General features: G+C 40.7%; 1 protein-coding gene across 1 annotated transcript in view; it reads right to left on the minus strand.

The window, feature by feature from the left end:
• The window catches only part of SNTG2 (syntrophin gamma 2), a 443,415-nt gene that overhangs the window by 8,268 nt on the left and 414,668 nt on the right, over nt 1-20,479 (minus strand). The window contains exons 16-17 of the mRNA XM_075861154.1: nt 14,504-14,596; nt 5,906-6,016 (exon numbers count right to left, since the gene is read on the minus strand). Coding sequence (XP_075717269.1) covers nt 5,906-6,016; nt 14,504-14,596 — 204 coding nt within the window. The remainder of the gene's footprint in view (nt 1-5,905; nt 6,017-14,503; nt 14,597-20,479) is intronic.

The following is a 20,479-nucleotide window of genomic DNA, read 5'->3' on the forward strand; positions in this document are numbered from 1 at the left end:
TTGCTGCAAATGGAGCATTCTTTGACGAAAGCAAAGTTTGAAGGAGAAAATTATTATTTCACATAAAAATCATTATTTCTAACCTTGTCAATGTCTTGACTATATTTTCTAGTAATTTTGCAACTCATTTGATAAATATAAGTGTGAGTTTTCATGGAAAACACAAAATTGTCTGGGTGACCCCAAACTTTTGAACAGTAGTGTATATCCCGGATAATTCCTCTAATAATATCTGGTTGACTTAAAGGGGTTGTCCGAGATAAATTTTTATTTAAAAGTTAAACACACAATACACACATTAAATATTCCCTAATATACTTACCTGTGCAATCTTGCTTCTGTTCTCCGTTCTGGCAGCTCTTTTCTTCCGATCACCTGTCTTCTGACGTCACGTTTTCTTCCTCCTCCACTGTCGTGTCGTGTCCCGATCACATGGTCTCGCCCCAGCGAGACCTCGGATGGGACACGACACGTCACTGGAGACGTGTCGTTTCTGCGGGTGCCCGCCCAGCCTATGCAGCTTTTTTTCACTGTGAGCGCGCCTATGCGTGTTCACAGTGAAAAAAGTGAAGAGGGACGGCACCTGCGGGAATGTCGGGTCTCCGGCTGTCAGTGACTGCCGGGGACCCGGAGGAGAAGATAGAAGCAGCTTTCGCTGCTTCTGTCTTCTCCGATGTCTTTTTACACAGCGTTCAATGAACGCTGTGTATAGGAATAGAGACAGCAGCAGCGGCGCTGTCTCTAGTCCTCCCGGTGATCATGTGACGGGTCACATGATCGCCGGGTGCCGTTAGTGGCAGGCTGCTGCTGGGTCTAATCAGACCCAGCACAGCCCTATTAGTGACAATCGTCACTATGAGAGGGCTGATTTCCCCTGTAACTGGGGCTGCTGTGCAGCTCCAGTTACAGTGGAAAAGATGGTGTAAAAAAAAAAGAAAAAAAATATATAAAGTTCCCCAAAGGTCTTTTTTGACCTTTGAGGGACAGACAATAATAATAAAAAAATAGTAAAGTACAAAAAAAAATTAAATAATAAATACACATAAAATACCCACCCCAAAAAAATACCGTTCCCCCTGTCAATCATTGTTGTAACGCTAGCGCTGACCCAATTACCCTAATATAGACATGTAATATATAGAAATTTACGGTAGACAATGACGATTACAAATAAAAGGTCTATTTTAGGGTAAAACTATGTTATTACCAAAAAAAATAGCTGAAACGTAAAAAAGCTTATTTTTTTACTATTATTTTCAAACTTTATGAATGAAAATTCTAAAATGGCAAAAATGGTGTGTATAAAAACGATAAAAAAATAAACCTGCATTATCTACGGAAAAAACGCCGCAATAATAACGTCGTTAGCGCAACAAATAAAAAAGTTATAGCTGTTTAACTAACACGTGCTAAAAATGGCTAAACGGTGCCCCGTCCTGAACTAGATAAGATCTTCTGGGGTCCTGTATCTAAGCCTACATTGTTAGGCTTAGATACAGGGTCTAACAAACCGTGTCACACATGGAGCTTGTATCTAAGCCTAACACAATGTAGGCTTAGATACAGGACCCCAGATGACATTCTTTTTATTCCTGTATAAGGGTATGTTCACACGGCCTATTTACGGACGTAATTCGGGCGTATTAACCCCCGAATTACGTCCGAAATTACGGCTTGAAATCGTTGGCAAACATCTGCCCATTGAAAGCAATGGGCTGACGTTTGTCTGTTCACACGAGGCGTATATTTACGCGTCGCTGTCAAAAGACGGCGCGTAAATAGACGCCCGCGCCAAAGAAGTGTCATGTCACTTCTTCAGACGTAAATGGAGCCGTTTTCCATGGACTACATGGAAAACCAGCTACAGTTACGTCCGTAATGGACGCGGCGTTCAAGCGCCTGCACATGCCGTTACGGCTGAAACGACAGGGCTGTTTTCCCCTGAAAACAGCCCCGTAATTTCGGCCGTTACGGACGCTGCCGTGTGAACATACCCTAAGATTAGTGTTTTGGGGCCCTGTATCTAAGCCTAACATGTGGTATTCTTAGATACATGGCCCATGTGTGACACTGTCTGCTTGGGTAATGTTACTAAGGCTACCTTGTGGTAGGCTTAGATACATGGTCTAACAGTATCACACATGAGCAGTGTATCTAAGCATCCCTCTTTTTTTTTTTCTTAGTTATTATGTGTTTTTTACAGGTTGGGTCCTTGGTACTACATCAAGTTCAAGGACTACTTCAATGACACCTTTTTTATTTTTAATAAAATCGTTAACCAGTGTTGTGTGTGTTATTTTATTACAATATTTTTTCTATGTCCTTCTCATTTATTTAAAAATTTATTATTAGTTCATTATTAATGGCCACTGTCTAACAGCGTCCATTAGTAAGGCTTCATGCACACTAGCGTGTGTATTTTCCGCGCGTGAAAAACTTGCGTCAATCCCATCCGTGTGTTTGCGTTAGGGCGGATTAACACGAACGTGCTATACGTCCGTGCAACCCACGTGGTATTCATGCGGGTCGCACAGACCTATGCAAGTCTATGGGGCAGTGCAGACAGTCCGTGAGTTTTACGCAGCGCGAGTCCGCTGCGTAAACTCGCGACATGTTCTATATTTCTGCGTTTTTCGAGCATCACGCACCCATTGAAGTCAATAGGTGCGTGAAAATCAGGCGCATCCCATGGAAGCACTTCCGTGGGACGAGCGTGATTCGCGCAACAGCAGTAAAATAATGAATGTAAACAGAAAAGCACCACGTGCTACAAACATCCAGAGTGTCATAATGATGGCGGCTGCTTGAAAACCGCAGCCGCGCATCCGTATGAACATGACACGGAGCTGTCAAGTGCATTTTGCGCACGCAAAACGCCACCGTATTTGTGTGCGCAAAACGCACACGCTCGTTTAAATCCGCCCTTATGCATCAGTGTGCTTTTCGATTGTCATGTGTTATTCACGCACTCACAATGCCAGCCCATTTTTACCTTCTTTTTTACAACAAATTGCTGTGTAAATCACGCACCAAACACGTGTGTGCTGTTTGTGGTTTTCACGAATGCATTGACTTCAATGTGAGTGTAGGTGATTGATGACGCACCAATAGAGGACATGCAGTATGTTTCACGCAGCGGACTCTCGCTGCGTGAAAAGTCACACATGTGTCAACGGCCCCATTGAAATAAATGGGTTGCGTGTGTTGTGCGTTTTTTCAAAGCACAGCACACAGACTTGATTCACGCTAGTGTAAATCGCGCATAAGGCCCCATTCACACCACGTCGAAACCACGCACAGCACACGCGACCCATTTATTTCAATGGGGCAGTTTTCACGCAGCGAGAGTCCGCTGCGTGAAACATACTGCATGTCCTCTATTGGTGCGTTATCATGCACCTACACTCAAGTAGATGCATGCGTGAAAACCATGCACCAAACAAGCGTGTTTGGTGCGTGATTTATGCTGCAATTTGTTGTAACAAGCATTAAAATCGAGCATTAAAACTGCCTTGCGGGAAAAAGAAGCGACATGCTCCATCTTTGGGCGTTTACGCCTCTGACCTCCCATTGACTTCAATGGGAGGCAGAGAAAGCGTATTTCGCGTTGTTTTATGCCTGCGGCGCTCAATTGCCGCGGGCGAAAAACGCCACGGAAAACAACGCAAAAAACGCAGCAAAAAAAGCCACAAACAATGCCGCAAAAAACAGACGCAAAAAAAAAACGCCGAAAAGGCTACGATAAATGCCGCGAAAAACATCACAAATAAAGCCGCGAACAAAGAGGCAAAGAACGCCACGAAAAACGACAGGGAAAACGACACGAAAGACGCAATGAAAAACGCAGAAAAAAAAACGCAAAAAAAGACGCAAAAAAGGCTACGATAAACGCCACGGAAAAAGCTGCGAAAAACATAGCGGAAAAAGACGCGAGAAACGCCGCAAACAGAGGCAAAGAACGCAGCGAAAATCAACTGGGAAAACGCCACGAAAGACGCAACGAAAAACGCAGCAAAAATAGGCGCAAACAACGACGCAAAAAAAGAAATGATAAACGACGTGAAAAAGGCTACGATAAACGCAATGGAAAACACAGCAAAAAACATCGCAAAAAAAGACGCAAACAAACAAGCAAAAAACGCCAAGATAAACGAAGCGAAAAACGCCCCGAACAAAGCGGCAAACAAATACGCAAACAGCGCACAAAAAACGGGTAAAAACGACGCAAAAATCAACGTGCAGGGAGAGGTAAATCTGCCGCAAACTTCAAGACTGAATTTTGAGGCAGATATTCTTCCTGCAAAAAAACTCTGTGTGAACATGGCCTTAGTGGAGAGAGACATGAGATAGAAGAGGGTGGACGAGGGTTAGGGTGGGCGAGGGTGAGGGTGGACGAGGGTGAGGGGAGACACGAAGAGGTTTATAGACCTGAAAAGAGAAAGAAAACATAAATGTGAAAAACATAATGGGGAGGATGACATTTGCTCACCATCCTTCAAGAATGTCAGCAAGGAGACAAGTCCAGTGAAGGAGGTCAGCGGGGAGGAGCAAGGACAGCTCACGTGAACTCTTGGAAGGTACGTGCACGCTCATTGCAGCCTGCAATGAGCGTGCACGGGAAAAAAGTTTCATAACAAGGAAAGATCAACAAACCAGACCTGAACTGCATGTAAACAAACCGTGCTGAATTCAAAGAAGAAATGTGCTAAGTAGAATTTTTTTTAAAAATAATGCTTTATTTAGGTTGTCTGTATAAGGGGTAATGTATGACAGAGTTTTTGAAAAAATGTTGGTATCTCGGACAACCCCTTTAAGCTAACCTGTAATGGTGCCATGTAATGGTGCCATCTATCTATCTATCTATCTATCTATCTATCTATCTATCTATCTATCTATCTATCTATCTATCTATCTATCTATCTATCTATCATCTACAGGAGTGACATCCAATGTTACGTACCAGTTGTACCCATAGCAATGAAAAATGTGTAGCTCACATATTATATTGGCTCACACAGAATTAACTTGGGCACAGAATTATGCCATTTTCCGGATTACATGGTGAATGTAGATAATGTGACAATGTGTTACAAAGTTTAAGCTTTGTCCCCGTATAAGATGTTTCCAAAGAGACCAGGCATATTTGAAGCATAATAATACCATTATAAACAGGATTTGCATGTGCCACTTGTGCCCAAAATCCAATGTACAAATGGTTCACCACATAAGATGGTCATTACATTCACCACATAAGATGCTCATTACATTCACAGTATACGTTTACAAAGCTTGACGGATAACTCTTTCATGCGTATAAACAACCTGTACGATAAATTTCTCCATTAATTTGTATTGTGTCAGGTGCAAACTATTGTCTATTCTTCATATGGTGCTATAATGTTTGAAGTACCATCTATCTATCTTGTTGATGCAGAATTGCATTGAATTTATGGTAGCACTGTGCATATTATCCCTCTTGAGGCATGACATTGCCTTCTCTAAATAAAGTAAAATTAATCAGACCTTTATTTTATTATTCCCAAATGCAAATGAATCTATTCTGGTAAACCCGGTTATATCACCACAAATAGGAATCAATCCGAAATAAAGTAAGCCACTTTGCTCTTTGGTATTATGTGCCCTTGACATAACAAGTCAGAAAACAATATTTTATTAAATATTTTAAGCTTGAAGTGCAAATGTAAAATTCATGATTAAATTAAAGTTAAACATTTATGTACTACCTCCCGTCAGTGTAATCCAGGCGCTCATCCCGCTTTCATTTTGATTGTGCCTACATTTTAATTATACATTTTGTAACATTTACAACATCTGATCCCTGTTACCGGCACTGTCATAGACTCTGCTTTGAATATGTGACTGAGTTCATTGCCATATTACTTACCTTCATTTCAATTTGTTTTGTGTCACAATTTTGAAATAGCAGCTTTACTCGAGTTTTGCCATCATCTGAGGAGCCTTTCAATTGGGAAAACTTAAACCTCCAAATTATATTCTATGGAAAAAAAATGTAACAAAATCTGATCAACATTTTTTCTGATAAAAATAAACATTTATATATTAAATTATTATTACTAACTTTTAACTTTTTGGATATTTGAAACTTTGGGTAAGAACTACTTTAAGGTCTCTTTCACACAAGTGTATTGTGGTCAGTATTTTGCTTCAGTATTTGTAAGCCAAAACCAGGAGTGGGTCCAAATCTTTCTATTATACTTTTTCTCTGTTATGTTTCACTCCTGGTTTTGACTTACAAATACTGATGCAAAATACTGACCAAAATACTGTTATGTGAAAGTGGTCTAAAGGGGTTTTCCCATGTCATGGATTTATGCCATAAAGGTCTGATCAGAATTGATTGACTGCTGGTCCGAAGAACAGGGGTGTCTACGCTTTGTCCATTAAATTGTGAGTAAGCTTTTACTGTAGGGGTCTAACATTTGTTAATAAGATGTTACTATTGGAATTGCACTGTCCTACTTCCTCTCACTCATATTCTCACAGTCCCACAAACCTAAGACATTATTTTTGTATATACTCTTGTATTAAATGGGTTTTACGGGACTATAGGATGAACTGTTTAATGTTTAAAGTTGATCATGGGGGCCCATAAATAGGACCAGCTGCAGGACCAGGCACAACCCCCCCACACGGACACGCTACTGTACCTGTGTTACCAATGAAAAGGACGTATCACTCAAACTGTGCTGATTGCAGGTGTCCCAGACATTGGACAACCACCGAAAAAGCATTGATGACCCATCATAAGTATAGACCATCAATGTTAAAGGGGTTACCCCATGAATCATATTTTTATATTATTATAATATAAATTATAGTTTTTGTAGCATAAAAAAATACTCATCTTTTTATTTGTCTTCACTGTGTCCCCCTTGCTACTAATCTGTGCTGCTGAAGGAGTGGCTCTGACCAGAACTATTCTCCTTCGCCCTCTGGCGGCTGACAATATAGTCCCTTGTTACTTTCCCTGCAGACATTTAACATGGAATCTAGAGTAGTTGCGATATATAGAATCCAATGAAAATACAATTAAATAAAACAATAAAGACTGAGCGGGCATGTGCTGTGTTCATATCTGCTGTAAGGATGCGGAGCTGCATTCCTAACAAGCTGAGAAGTCGCCTCCTCGGCTATACTGCTATGTTACTGCAGAGGCTCTGCTCCTTCCCTGACAAGCAGGCAGAAAACTATTTATATTGACTGCTCTGCAGTAAGGAGAGGATCACTCTGCAGAGAACTGGCTGTAGGAAGAGTGACTGAGCATATGTGTCCACCAGAATTCAGTTTATTAGGTGATATGCACATTGCACCCTGAACACCAGGCGGTGCCATACATGTAATTAGAAAACATTGTTAATTTTTATTGATGTATATACTGAATATGATATGCAATGGAGAGAAAACCCCTTTAACCCCTTAATAACGCAGCCTAGTTTTGGCCTTAAGGCTCCGAGACCATTTTTCAAATCTGACATGAGTCACTTTATGTGGTAATAACTCTGGAATGCTTATACCTACCCAAGCGATTCTGAGATTGTTTTCTTGTGACACACTGGACTTTATGTTAGTGGTAAAATTTGGTCGATATATTCAGTGTTTGTTTGTGAAAAATAGCAAAATTTAGAGGAAATGCAACTTTTTAATCAGTTTTTATTCTATTTCTTATGAGGCGTGGTGACTAAAAGACAGCAATTCTGCTATCGTTTTTTATTATCCCATTTTTTTACAGCGTTCGCCGTGCGCTATAAATGACATATTCACTTTATTCTGCGGGGCGATACGATTACGGCGATACCAGATGTTTATAGTTTTTTTTATGTCTTATGGCGTTTGCACAATAAAATAACTTATATAAAAAATAATTAACTTTTTGTGTTGCCTTATTCTAAGAGCCATAACTTTTTTATTTTGCCATCAAGAAAGCCGTGTGAGGGCTTGTTTTTTGCGTAACAAACTGTAGTTTCGATCAGTATCATTTTTGGGTACATGCGATTTTTTTAATCTCTTTTTATTCAATTTTTGGGAGGTGAAGTGACCAAAAAATTGTGTTTATTATTATTTTCTTTTACGGAATTCACCGTGCGGGATAAATAATAAAATACTTTTGTAGTTCAGTCCGTTACGGACGCGGCGAGACCAATTATGTATAGTTTATTTAATTTTTTTAATAATAAAGGACTGATAAGGGAAACAGGTGGATTGGAGACAGCAGTTGTTACAGCTCCTGTGTGTGACGGGAAGGGGGCCGGAATGGCCGTTGCTCCCACGACGTACTATTAGGTCATGGAGTGCGAACGATGCGCTCATCATGACCTAAGCAGGAGCAGGAAAGGGTTAAAGTCCTGGAGAACTCCTTTAAATCTGAAGAGCTGGCCACTTATTTTCTACAAAAAAAAGTCACTGAATCCTTTTGTAACCAAGGCCTCCAATATCTAAATGTCTACATTACAATTCTATCAGTTGGAACAATACATTCTAAGGGTAAGTATTTTTTTATATTATAGTTTAAGCATTTTTTTTCTCCTTTTTCCAGCATAAAAGAGCTTTTTATATGGTACCAAAACAGACTATATAGTTTTATATAGAGAAAAATAAGGAAAGGCTGTGTTCACATTAGCGTCGGGTTCATTTTGGGGTTTCCGTTCATCCATTCCATCCGAGGAACAAATAAACGGAAGGCTGAATGGAAACTATAGCTTACATTTGCATTGCCATTGATTTATTCACTCTTTTGGTCTCTGTCAGTATAACAGGGGGCTGTATGGCGTTATCTACAAAGGGGGCTGTATGGCGTTATCTACAGGGGGGACTCTGTATGGCGTTCTCTACAGTGGGGGCTATATGGCGTTATCTACAAAGGGGGCTGTATGGCGTTATCTACAGGGGGGACTCTGTATGGCGTTCTCTATAGGGGGGCTGTATGGCGTTATCTACAGGTGGCTGTATGGCGTTATCTACAGAGGGGGCTGTATGGCGTTATCTACAGGGGGCTGTCTGGCGTTATCTACAGGGGGGCTGTATGGCGTTATCTACAGAGGGGTCTGTATGGCGTTATCTACAGAGGGGGCTGTATGGCGTTATCTACAGAGGGGGCTGTATGGCGCTAACGGCATATAGCCCCCACTGTAGAGAATGCCATACAGCCCCCCCTGTAGAGAACGCCATACAGCCCCCCCTGTAGGTAACGCCATACAGCCCCCCTGTAGGTAACGCTATACAGCCCCCCTGTAGGTAACGTCATGCAGCTCCAGCCCACCAAAAAAATCCGACCTACAGTGTGTCCTACAAAAGACATGTATCCCCTATCCACAGGATAGGGGATACATGTGTGATCGCTGGCAGCGATAGGGAGAACGGGGGACCGAAAGTCCCCCGAAGTTCTCCATGACTAACCTCTGACTTCCGGCGTCTGCGCAGCTCAAGAAAAATGAAAGGAGCGCTGGTCACGCATGCGCACAATCGCGACCGGCGCTCCATTCATTTCTACGGAGCTGCCAACACAGACCCCGGAAGTCCGAGGTTTGTGATGGAGAACTTCAGGGGACTTTCAGTCCCCCGTTCTCCCTATCAATGCCAGCGATCACACATGTATCCCCTATCCTGTGGATAGGGGATACATGTCTTATGTAGGAACAACCCCTTTAATGGCAGAGCGGGGAGATACCTCCCTGCTCTGCCGTAGTGTTCAGTGGCGTCGCGCTGTAGCAGCCATGGCGGCACCTAGCGGAGTCTCCGGCCATGGTGGGGGCCCGTGCAAGGCGGGTGACACGGGCCCCCTCATGCCGCGGGCCCCGTAGCAGCCACTACGGCTGCTACGGCGGTAGTTACGCTACTGATAGGAGTGACTGCTGCCTTGGCAGATCCAGCCCATCAAGGTTCTGGGGCCACTGTTTTTAGAGATATTTTGTCCTGATGAGACAACACTTTTAACATACGTTTCCTGCCATGATAGATTTTCTTTAATGTACAATGCTAAATTCCTCAGTGTCTTCAGTAATATCTCACAGCTGCTTGAACTTTTTTACTCCATCTATTTATTTTACTTTTACATTTGTCACACTCAGCAGCAATATTCAGTATGAGGTGGTGATGATTAACATGAAATTCATCCTGACAATATTTTGTAGTGTCTGCATTTATGGCACATACGTATTTTGATGTCACATGTTTAGCCCACAGGATCACATTACTTTATCTTTCTTTTAATGGTGGAGTTATTCAGCTACAATTTCTTGCAGCCTGCGGGTCTTTTCTTCAGGCTTAGCATTTTGCCTCTAATCTTTTCATAAGCTGATTTTCTGTGAGATTTTAACATTTTGTGAATTGCTTAACTGTTTTTCTACATCCTAGTACTTTACTATGTGTTTGTTCTTGTAGTTAATAAAATAATTCTAGTAAATATGATTTCTATTAGTGACATCACTACATTTTCCATGTATTCATATACAAATATTACACCTATAATTCAACCTTTATGAATAGATTCAGGTTGATTTTAAGGGAACACTAAACCTAAAGTTGTTACCTTCATCTGCTTTGCCGCTGTATGCAATGTATTGTTCCCTGTTATCAGTTGTTTTAATCTGTAGTGAGGATGATTGTTGTGCTACAAATGACCAAAAAATGTGAGCATTGTCATATACAAATTTGGTTTTAACTAGTTCTAGCTGACAAAGCACAGAAAAAAAAACCTGTTATCTGAATTACTACTTTCAGGAGTAATTGTTGCTTTTGAGGTTTTGATTTTCCTGAAGTCCTGATCAGTAACTTCAGGTTGAGTTTTATAGCATTTGCTTTTAACTGCTTTTTCCTATTTTTCTGTCAAGGGAAAATCCCAAGATCACATTTAATAGATGGAAGAAAGGCACTTCAGTAGATTACGTCCAAGCTACTATCGTCTGTAACTCAGGCTGGTTCGTAGCTAGAGCTGCCATCCAGGGCTTGTTTGAAAATTTAGCGTCTTAGCTTTCAAACAAGGATCAGAGATCTAGATGGCACAAATATACTTTCCACCCGTGTATAACTCAGGCTTGATCATAGCTAGAGCTGCGATCTTGGGCTTGTTTGATAGCTAAGATCCATAGCTCTAGCTACAATCCAGCCTAAGTTACAGCAGGTTGAAATTGGAGCTTCATATATTTGCAGCTCATTTTCCAGCGAAGAGGGGTTGACGGGGGGACATGCTGGCAGTGTGCCGGGAGAGGAGAAGACTATGTGCTCCTTCTTCTGTTCTTGTATGACTGTAGATGATACCAGGAGGAGGGGTAACATGAACTATTCTTCATGTTATTACACCCCCTTATTAATCAGAGAGCACACTTGCTCTCTGATCGTCAAATATATGGGGTCTTTTTTTTCTTTTTCAGAAAAAAAGTGAGAAGATGAGTAGTAGCTCATCAAATCACCCTCTGCAATTAATTAGGCCATTTATTGACCTCCACAACCCAGATTTTTAACGGGTCAGAATCGTGGCATTAAATAAGATGCACCAAGCACTTGCACCAAAAGTACACACAAACATCAATAAAGTTTGAACATTTGACACTGTTCTATCCTGTCCGTACTCAATCTTTAGTGTAAAATTCGCTGATCGCTTCTTTAGCAATACCCATTACACAGTACAGTCATAGCGATAATGATTATCACTAGAAAACAATATATTTTTGATGGATGGAAAAGACATTTTCATCCACTGACAGTTGCCATAAATGAATTTCCAACTTCTCCCATTGGAAAAAAAAATAAATTTGTTAACACATGAGATTAAGTTGAGGGAATTGTGATTAGGGTAAGGCTGTGTTCACATGTTCGTTCTGGTAAATTTTTTTAAATCATCGCAAAAATTGTGATTTGACCACGTGTGAACACAGCCTTAGGCCTCATGCACACGAACGTAAAAACACCCGTAATTACGAGCCGTAATTACGGCCCCATATACAACTATTGGCCACGGGTACCTTCCCGTATGCCTACGGGAAGGTGCCCGTGCCGTTGAAAAATATGGAACATGTCCTATTTCAGGCTGTAATAACGGCACGGGCAGGCCCATAGAAGTCTATGGGGCTCCCATAATTACGGGTGGCTACGTGTGTGCACCCGTAATTACGGGAGCGTTGCTAGGCGACGTCAAGGGATAGTCACTGTTGAGGGTGCTGAAATAGTTAACTGATCGGCAGTAACTCTTTCAACACCCGGGACAGTGACTACCCCTGGAGTTAATAGTATTAAAAGTTAACTTACCTGCTTCTTCCTCCAGTCCGGCCTCCCGGGATGACGTTTCATCCCATGTGACCGCTGCAGCCAATCACAGGCCAATCACAGGCTGCAGTGGTTACATGGACTGCCGCGTCATCCAGGGAGGTCGGACTGGATGTCAAAAGAGGGATGCGTCACCAATACAACGGTACGTATGAACTTCTTTTACTTACAATCGCTGCGGAAACTCTGCCCGAAAGGGCTGCCCCTTCTCTCTTTCCAGCACTGATAGAGAGAAGGGGCTACCGATTAGTGCAGAGAAAACGGGTCCGTAAATATGGGTGGAATACTGGTGACACCGGACCAGTGTTACGTGCACCGGTCCGTAAATACTGGTGGAATACGGGTCGAATACGTGTGACAAAGGACCCGTATATACGCCAGTATTTACGGGAAGAAAAAAATACATTCGTGTGCATGAGGCCTTAGAGTTTGTGTAGGGGATGAAAATGATAATCCTAAAGAATCTTTAATTTAATTTGCATGCAAAAATTAGTACATTCCTGCGGTTTTGATGTTTCTTTAACCTATGAATGTAGACATGTGGTATGTATTAATTCCTTACAAGTTCTTTTCAGAGTACATTTTCTTTGCATAAGGGGTCTTTTGAGTACGTAATTTAGTCACAAACTTGGATTTTCATGTACTTTTTGCTTATAATCACGGTTTGATGCAAAGTTGCATAAAGGTGACTGTGTTTATAAATGATTAATTTATAATTTTTTATACGGCATGCTGTGCGCTCTCAGACAATGTCGATTTTGGTAGCATAATAGCTGTGTGACGTGTACAGCTTATATTTTTAACACATTTGTGGGTGATGGTCAAACATCTCATGGCCTTGGTTTCCACAGTTTTGAGAGCACAAGTAGCTCTTGATGTGGACGTATGTGGTATATTTGAATTTTTCACACCTTAATCTATTATTGTTATTCTGTTTTTGTGTGTAAACCGCGTCTTGTACATGAGTTTTAGGCACAAATGTTTGCCACAAAGTTACTTGAAAGTGGGCATGGCTGCCAACAGCATATGAAGACAACTGCGATTGTCAGGTTGTCTTCTTTTAGGAAATATATAAGGATTTGGGGAGCACTCACTTTTTAAAGTATGTAATTCATGTATTTTATAGGTTGTTATTTTTTTTTAAAAGTTTCCAGCTGAAAACCCGATTTTTGGTCTGTTTTATTTTGCTAATTGTATGAAGATATGTGCATGAAGACGTAGTGGTATGTATGAACTCTGCTCAGAATTAACTTTTATTTTTAGGAAGCATGGTGCATCTAATTTTCCATTTGGGTCATACTTTTAGTCGCAAATATTAATTTTATGCATGTTTCATGAAAAATTTGCAATGGAGTACAAAATTTATTGACGGTACATGTGTGCTGAGTCAAATTTTTACAATTTGCAAGATCTCTACTTTCAGAAAATATATAGGTATGTGGGTTTAGTATAAATCATTTATTTTATCATTTAGGTTTTATTTTTATATGTCAAAGGTGCAAAATGTCCAAAAACACCTGGCAGTAAAAAAGGGTTAAAGGGATTTTTCCAGGACTAGAAAAACATGGATGTTTTTTTAAAAAAAAAAACTGCGCCACACCAGTCCATGGGTTGTTTCTTATATTGCTCCATTGAATTGAATGGGACTATGATGCAATACAATTTATAACTTGTGGACAGGTGTGGGGTGTGAACTGTTTTTGGAAGAAAGCAGCCATGTTTGTTTAATCCTAGACATCCCCTTTATTATCGCTAAGAATTTTATCAGGGGGGGGGGCGATAAAAGACCCCATAAATTCCATCTTTTTTTCAGATCACAGCTCCTGAGCCACAGAAAAATAACAAAATTAAAGCCGACTCTTTTCTCTAAATCCAAGACAGTTAAATGAACGTAATTAAGACGCATTAGTGCATTTATTTGTGGGAAGGGGTTAAGCATATTACACATTTATTACAGATCACTAAGTATCTTTATTAATTATTAAAACTGTATTAAAAGAACAGAACACTAGTGCTATTAAAATGTAATATCATACAATAAACTTTACAATAATTAGATTTAATTTCCATTTAGAAAAGCTACTTACGTTATTGATCTCTGATAAGTTCTGTTTACTGATTCCTGTGTTTTCCGGTAATGGAATTAGTAACAGAAGAACAGTGTTGTTAAATCAGAACTATTACACGCTCTGTATATTCTTACCTTTGATTTGCTGTCAAAACAGGTAAATCCAGATACAAAGTCCACAGTAAAGCAAACGGCATCCCCTTGACTGTTGCAGACATATGTTTTGGACTGGAAAAAATCAATAAAATAAAATCAATAAAACAATAAATATGTTTGCCACAATGTATTACAATGCAGTGTATTCCACATAAACTGTTTAAGGCCTTATTCACATGAACATATTTCACGTCCGTGTGCTCTCCGTTTAAATATCTGAGCCTACTGACCCATGCAATGTAATGGGGCTATTCACACATCCGTGCTTTTTCACGGAACATGTGACCATCGCGAGAAACTCCCTGCACGTTTTTGCACACCACTTCACACAGTAAAGTCAACGGGTGCGTGAAAATAACGGATAGCACGGATGACATCCCTGTGCTGTCCGTTTTCACTGATAGCTGCTATAGGAAATATAAAAAAAAAATGAAACCAGAATGCAGACAATAAACACAGACGTTTGGAATGCACAACGGACATACACACAAAAGTAAACTGGTCCAATTTTTACATACGTAAATCCGTTGCAGATTATGCAAAAAATCCCTGACAAAATAGCACAGAATGCAGCACATATGACGTAAAACATGATGGAAACCCAATGGAACCCTAAAAAGGGTTCTGTCCGGTGCCGTTAGTGTTCATCATTTGATGGATCCGGGAATTTTGTTATTTTCGTTATTCTGTTCCTATGACGGAATAGAATAATGGAAAAAAGAGCGCAGATGTGAACGGAGCCTTACTCTGTTAATCTTGTTGCATACCTAAAAGTGGGTCCACCCGGTCCCCACCTCCAATGAGCCATTGTTTCCATATCTTGCTGTTCTGGGCTTACAAGCCCAGAATAGACGTATGCAAGTTGGAATAAATGGTTCTGTACTATAAAGCTGCATCTGCGCTACACACCACTAGGGGCATAAAGGAAACATTTTCATTTCTCCGCCCACTATCCCAGTATGAGAATTCAATTACATTTTGTGTAACATATGGAGAACATGATATCAACTTGAAGACTTCGATATGCATTAACCTACATTTCACATGGATACTAATCTCACTTTCCTACATGATATTCTTTTTCTTCCTACATCTCCAATTTTGTAGGCTTAAAACCATAAAATATCAAGTGATCCAAGATTATTTTAAGACTGGAACATTTGGTGACTTTGTTATGTCAATGAGAATTTGAAAAGGTCCTGTAGCAATGTAAAATGTGTCGAAATCTGGACTCGATGAAAAGTTTCCTTTTTGGTGAACATATGCGTAGATATTTGTCAGTGAATTTCTGCATTGTAGTGCTGACTTTATACATAGAATATAGGACTAATTTAAGAGTTTCTTACTTGGTGTAGTCCAGGTAAAAGACTAATAATACATAGCCCTATGAGCATGTATCTATCGAAAATTCTGACATGCATTAACCTACATTTCACTTACTGTATTTGCTCACTGATCTCATTTTTCAATATGATTTTTATTTCTATATCTGCAGTTTCTCATATGATGTTAGATTTAGAACTACAGAATTTCAAAAAGCCCAACATTTTTTAAAAACTAGAACATTTGGCGACTTTATTATGCCAATGAGAGTCCAGAAAGGGTCCAGCAGCAATGTAAAGTGCCCATTTTCATGCAATGAGATTATTGGAATCACTGGAATACACAGGCACATACCTATAGGGAGTGCAGAGGTAGCTTTAGCACCCTGGCCTGGAGCCTTTTTTTTGGGGTGGGGAGTATCTCTGAGGACTCCATAAGATGTAACTTGTATTTCTGTGTTTGTGAATCTGTTTTGATTGCTAGCAAATAGAAGATAGCAAAAACTCACACAATTTAAAAAAATAATTTAAAAAAAATGTGTAATTTTTTATTTTATTTTTTTTCCCTTGCAGATTCGTTCCAGCTGAGCAGCTGACGAGGGGGAAGGGGTTAACTGGACACAGGTGGTATAAATTAGTCAGCAGACCTCATTTTGAGCTTGCTCTTTCTGAGCTTGGTGGTTTAAGTGGCTTGTGAACTAAGTGGAGTTCTAAAACCGGAGTTGAAAAGAGGAGTTGAAGCCCCAGTAAGTACTCTTCTTTTTCTTTGACAATTGTTCGCTGTTTTGGTGTAACTTGGATAATGGATAGCAAGATTGGAGGTTTTCTTCAGTGCACAGTTTGTCATATGTATACACGACTGGAGCCGGAGTTCCAGGGTGAATATCTCTGTGGCAGATGTGAGCATGTTGTTCACCTGGAAGCTCGCATTAGAGATCTGGAGGAGCAAAATGCAACACTGAGGAAGATAGACAATTTTGAGCGGAGCTTGCTGCTCACAGAGCATGCAGTTAGTGGGTTAGAACTGGAGGGTGAAGACATGGGTGAGCAGGATCAGGTAAGTAGCTGGGTTAATGTAGTTAGGGGCAGTAGAAAGGGGTCAAAGACAAGGAAGGCCGATCCGGTTTCTGGCATTCCAAGCAAAATTGCCAGGTTGGGTGATGATGCGAGGGTGTCAGTCTCAGAAAAGGCAGCCCTAGTGGATACTGATCTCCCTAACAGCCGGGAGAACAGCCCAGCTAGTAGTCGGCGGGATGGTAATGCAGGTAAGCCAAGACAATTGATAGTTGTAGGGGATTCTATAATCAGGAAGACGGATAGAATAATTTGTCGCCAAGACCGCCTCAACCGAATGGTTTGCTGTCTCCCTGGTGCCAGGGTTCGGCATGTGGTGGAACGGGTGGACAAATTGCTGGGAGGGGCTGGTGATGATCCAGCTGTCGTGGTCCATGTCGGTACCAACGACAGAATAAATGGTAGGTGGAGGAGCCTTAAGAATAATTTTAAAGAACTAGGCTACAAGCTGAAGGGAAGGACCTCCAAGGTTGTATTCTCAGGAATACTGCCTGTGCCATGCGCATCACAGGAAAGACAGCGGGAGCTTAGGGAGTTAAATGCATGGCTGAAGTCTTGGTGTAGAGGAGAAGGATTTGGGTTCCTAGAGCACTGGGCTGACTTTTCATTGGGGTACAAACTGTATTCTGCAGATGATTTGCACCTAAATGGAAGGGGGTCCGCTGTGCTGGGGGAGAGAATTCTAGCTGGGGTGGCGGAGTATTTAAACTAGGGCTGAGGAGGGAGGTCAATGTAGAAAAAAAAGGGGTAGCCAGGTTAGAGAGGGGTCAGACTATATTGGTGGGGGGAGAAACAGAATGTGGGGAGAGGACTAGACAACAAGATAAGGAGATCCTTTCGTTACAAAACATCAGTGTAAATAAAAAGGACCGATTAATGTCAAATCACATTTCTGATAATAAAAGTGAAAAACTGACAGGCAAGTTAAAGTGTATGTTCACAAATGCCAGAAGTCTAGCAAGCAAAATGGGGGAGCTGGAGGCCTTGATACTGGAAGAAAATATAGATATAGTTGGTGTTGCTGAAACATGGCTGGACTCTTCACATGACTGGGCTGTAAATCTACAGGGTTTTACACTTTTTCGTAAAGACAGGACAAATAGGAAAGGTGGTGGTGTATGTCTGTATGTGAGAAGTGATATGAAGGCGAGTGTGAAAGAGACAATAGTGGGTGAAGACTGTGAGGAGGTTGAAACCTTGTGGGTGGAACTAGAAAGGGAGGTAAACACTGAAAAAATTACTTTTGGTGTAATCTATAGACCCCCCAATATAACTGAGGAGATGGAAGGTCAGATATATAAACAGATGGAGCGGGCTGCACAGGCGGGTACTGTAGTGATAATGGGAGATTTTAATTTCCGGGATATTAATTGGTGTCATGGTTCGGCTTCAACTGCGAAGGGGAGACATTTCCTCAACCTGTTGCAGGAAAATTTTATGGGCCAGTTTGTGGAAGACCCGACTAGAGGTGAAGCTCTGTTGGATCTGGTCATTTCTAATAATGCAGATCTTGTTGGGAATGTCAATGTTCGTGAAAACCTCGGTAACAGTGATCACAATATAGTTACATTTTACCTATACTGTAAAAAACAAACGCAGGCTGGGAGGGCAAAAACATTTAATTTTAAGAAAGCCAATTTCCCCAGGATGAGGGCTGCAATTCAGGATATAGACTGGGAAGAACTAATGTCAAATAATGGAACAAATGATAAATGGGAGATTTTCAAATCTTCTTTGAGTTATTATAGTGCAAAATTTATTCCTACAGGTAATAAGTATAAACGACTCAAATTAAACCCCACATGGCTTACACCTTCTGTGAAAGGGGCAATACATGACAAAAAAAGGGCATTTAAAAAATACAAATCTGAGGGTACAGCTGTAGCCTTTGTAAAATATAAAGCGCTTAATAAAATCTGTAAAAATGTAATAAAATTAGCAAAAATACAAAATGAAAGGCAGGTGGCCAAGGATAGTAAAACAAATCCTAAAAAATTCTTCAAGCATATAAATGCAAAAAAGCCAAGGTCTGAACATGTAGGACCCCTAGATAATGGTAATGGGGAGTTGATCACAGGGGATCAAGAGAAGGCAGAGTTACTAAATGGGTTCTTTAGCTCTGTATATACAACAGAAGAAAGAGCAGCTGATGTAGCCGGTGCCAGTGCTGTTAATATATCAGTTGATATACTGAATTGGATGAATGTAGAGATGGTCCAAGCTAAATTAAATAAAATAAATGTGCACAAGGCTCCGGGACCAGATGGGTTACACCCTAGAATTCTTAAAGAGCTTAGTTCAGTTATTTCTGTCCCCCTTTTCATAATATTCAGAGAATCTCTAGTGACTGGTATAGTGCCAAGGGACTGGCGCAGGGCAAATGTGGTGCCTATTTTCAAAAAGGGCTCTAGGTCTTCCCCGGGTAATTATAGACCAGTAAGCTTAACATCCATCGTGGGGAAAATGTTTGAGGGGCTATTGAGGGACTATATACAGGATTATGTGATAATAAATAGCATTATAAGTGACAGCCAGCACGGTTTTACTAAGGACAGAAGTTGTCAAACTAACCTAATCTGTTTTTATGAAGAGGTGAGCAGAAGTCTAAACAGAGGGGCCGCTGTGGATTTAGTGTTTTTGGACTTTGCAAAGGCATTTGACACTGTCCCCCATAGACGCCTAATGGGTAAATTAAGGACTATAGGTTTAGAAAATATAGTTTGTAATTGGATTGAGAATTGGCTCAAGGACCGTATCCAGAGAGTTGTGGTCAATGATTCCTTCTCTGAATGGTCACCGGTTATAAGTGGTGTACCCCAGGGTTCAGTGCTGGGACCACTATTATTCAACTTATTTATTAATGATATAGAGGAAGGGATTAATAGCACTATTTCTATTTTTGCAGATGACACCAAGCTATGTAATATAGTTCAGACTATGGAAGATGTTCATGAATTACAGGCAGATTTAAACAAACTAAGTGTTTGGGCGTCCACTTGGCAAATGAAGTTTAATGTAGATAAATGTAAAGTTATGCATCTTGGTACCAACAACCTGCATGCATCATATGTCCTAGGGGGCGCTACACTGGCGGATTCACTTGTTGAGAAGGATCTGGGTGTACTTGTAAATCATAAACTCAATAACAGCATGCAGTGTCAATCAGCTGCTTCAAAGGCCAGCAGGATATTGTCGTGTATTAAAAGAGGCATGGACTCGCGGGACAGGGATGTAATAATGCCACTTTACAAAGCATTAGTGAGGCCTCATCTAGAATATGCAGTTCAGTTCTGGGCTCCAGTTCATAGAAAGGATGCCCTGGAGTTGGAAAAAATACAAAGAAGAGCAACGAAGCTAATAAGGGGCATGGAGAATTTAAGTTATGAGGAAAGATTGAAAGAATTAAACCTATTTAGCCTTGAAAAAAGACGACTAAGGGGGGACATGATTAACTTATATAAATATATTAATGGCACATACAAAAAATATGGTGAAATCCTGTTCCTTGTAAAACCCCCTCAAAAAACAAGGGGGCACTCCCTCCGTCTGGAGAAAAAAA

The sequence above is a fragment of the Rhinoderma darwinii genome, chromosome 4 (genome assembly GCF_050947455.1).
Source record: "Rhinoderma darwinii isolate aRhiDar2 chromosome 4, aRhiDar2.hap1, whole genome shotgun sequence".
Taxonomy (NCBI): Eukaryota; Metazoa; Chordata; class Amphibia; order Anura; family Rhinodermatidae; genus Rhinoderma; species Rhinoderma darwinii.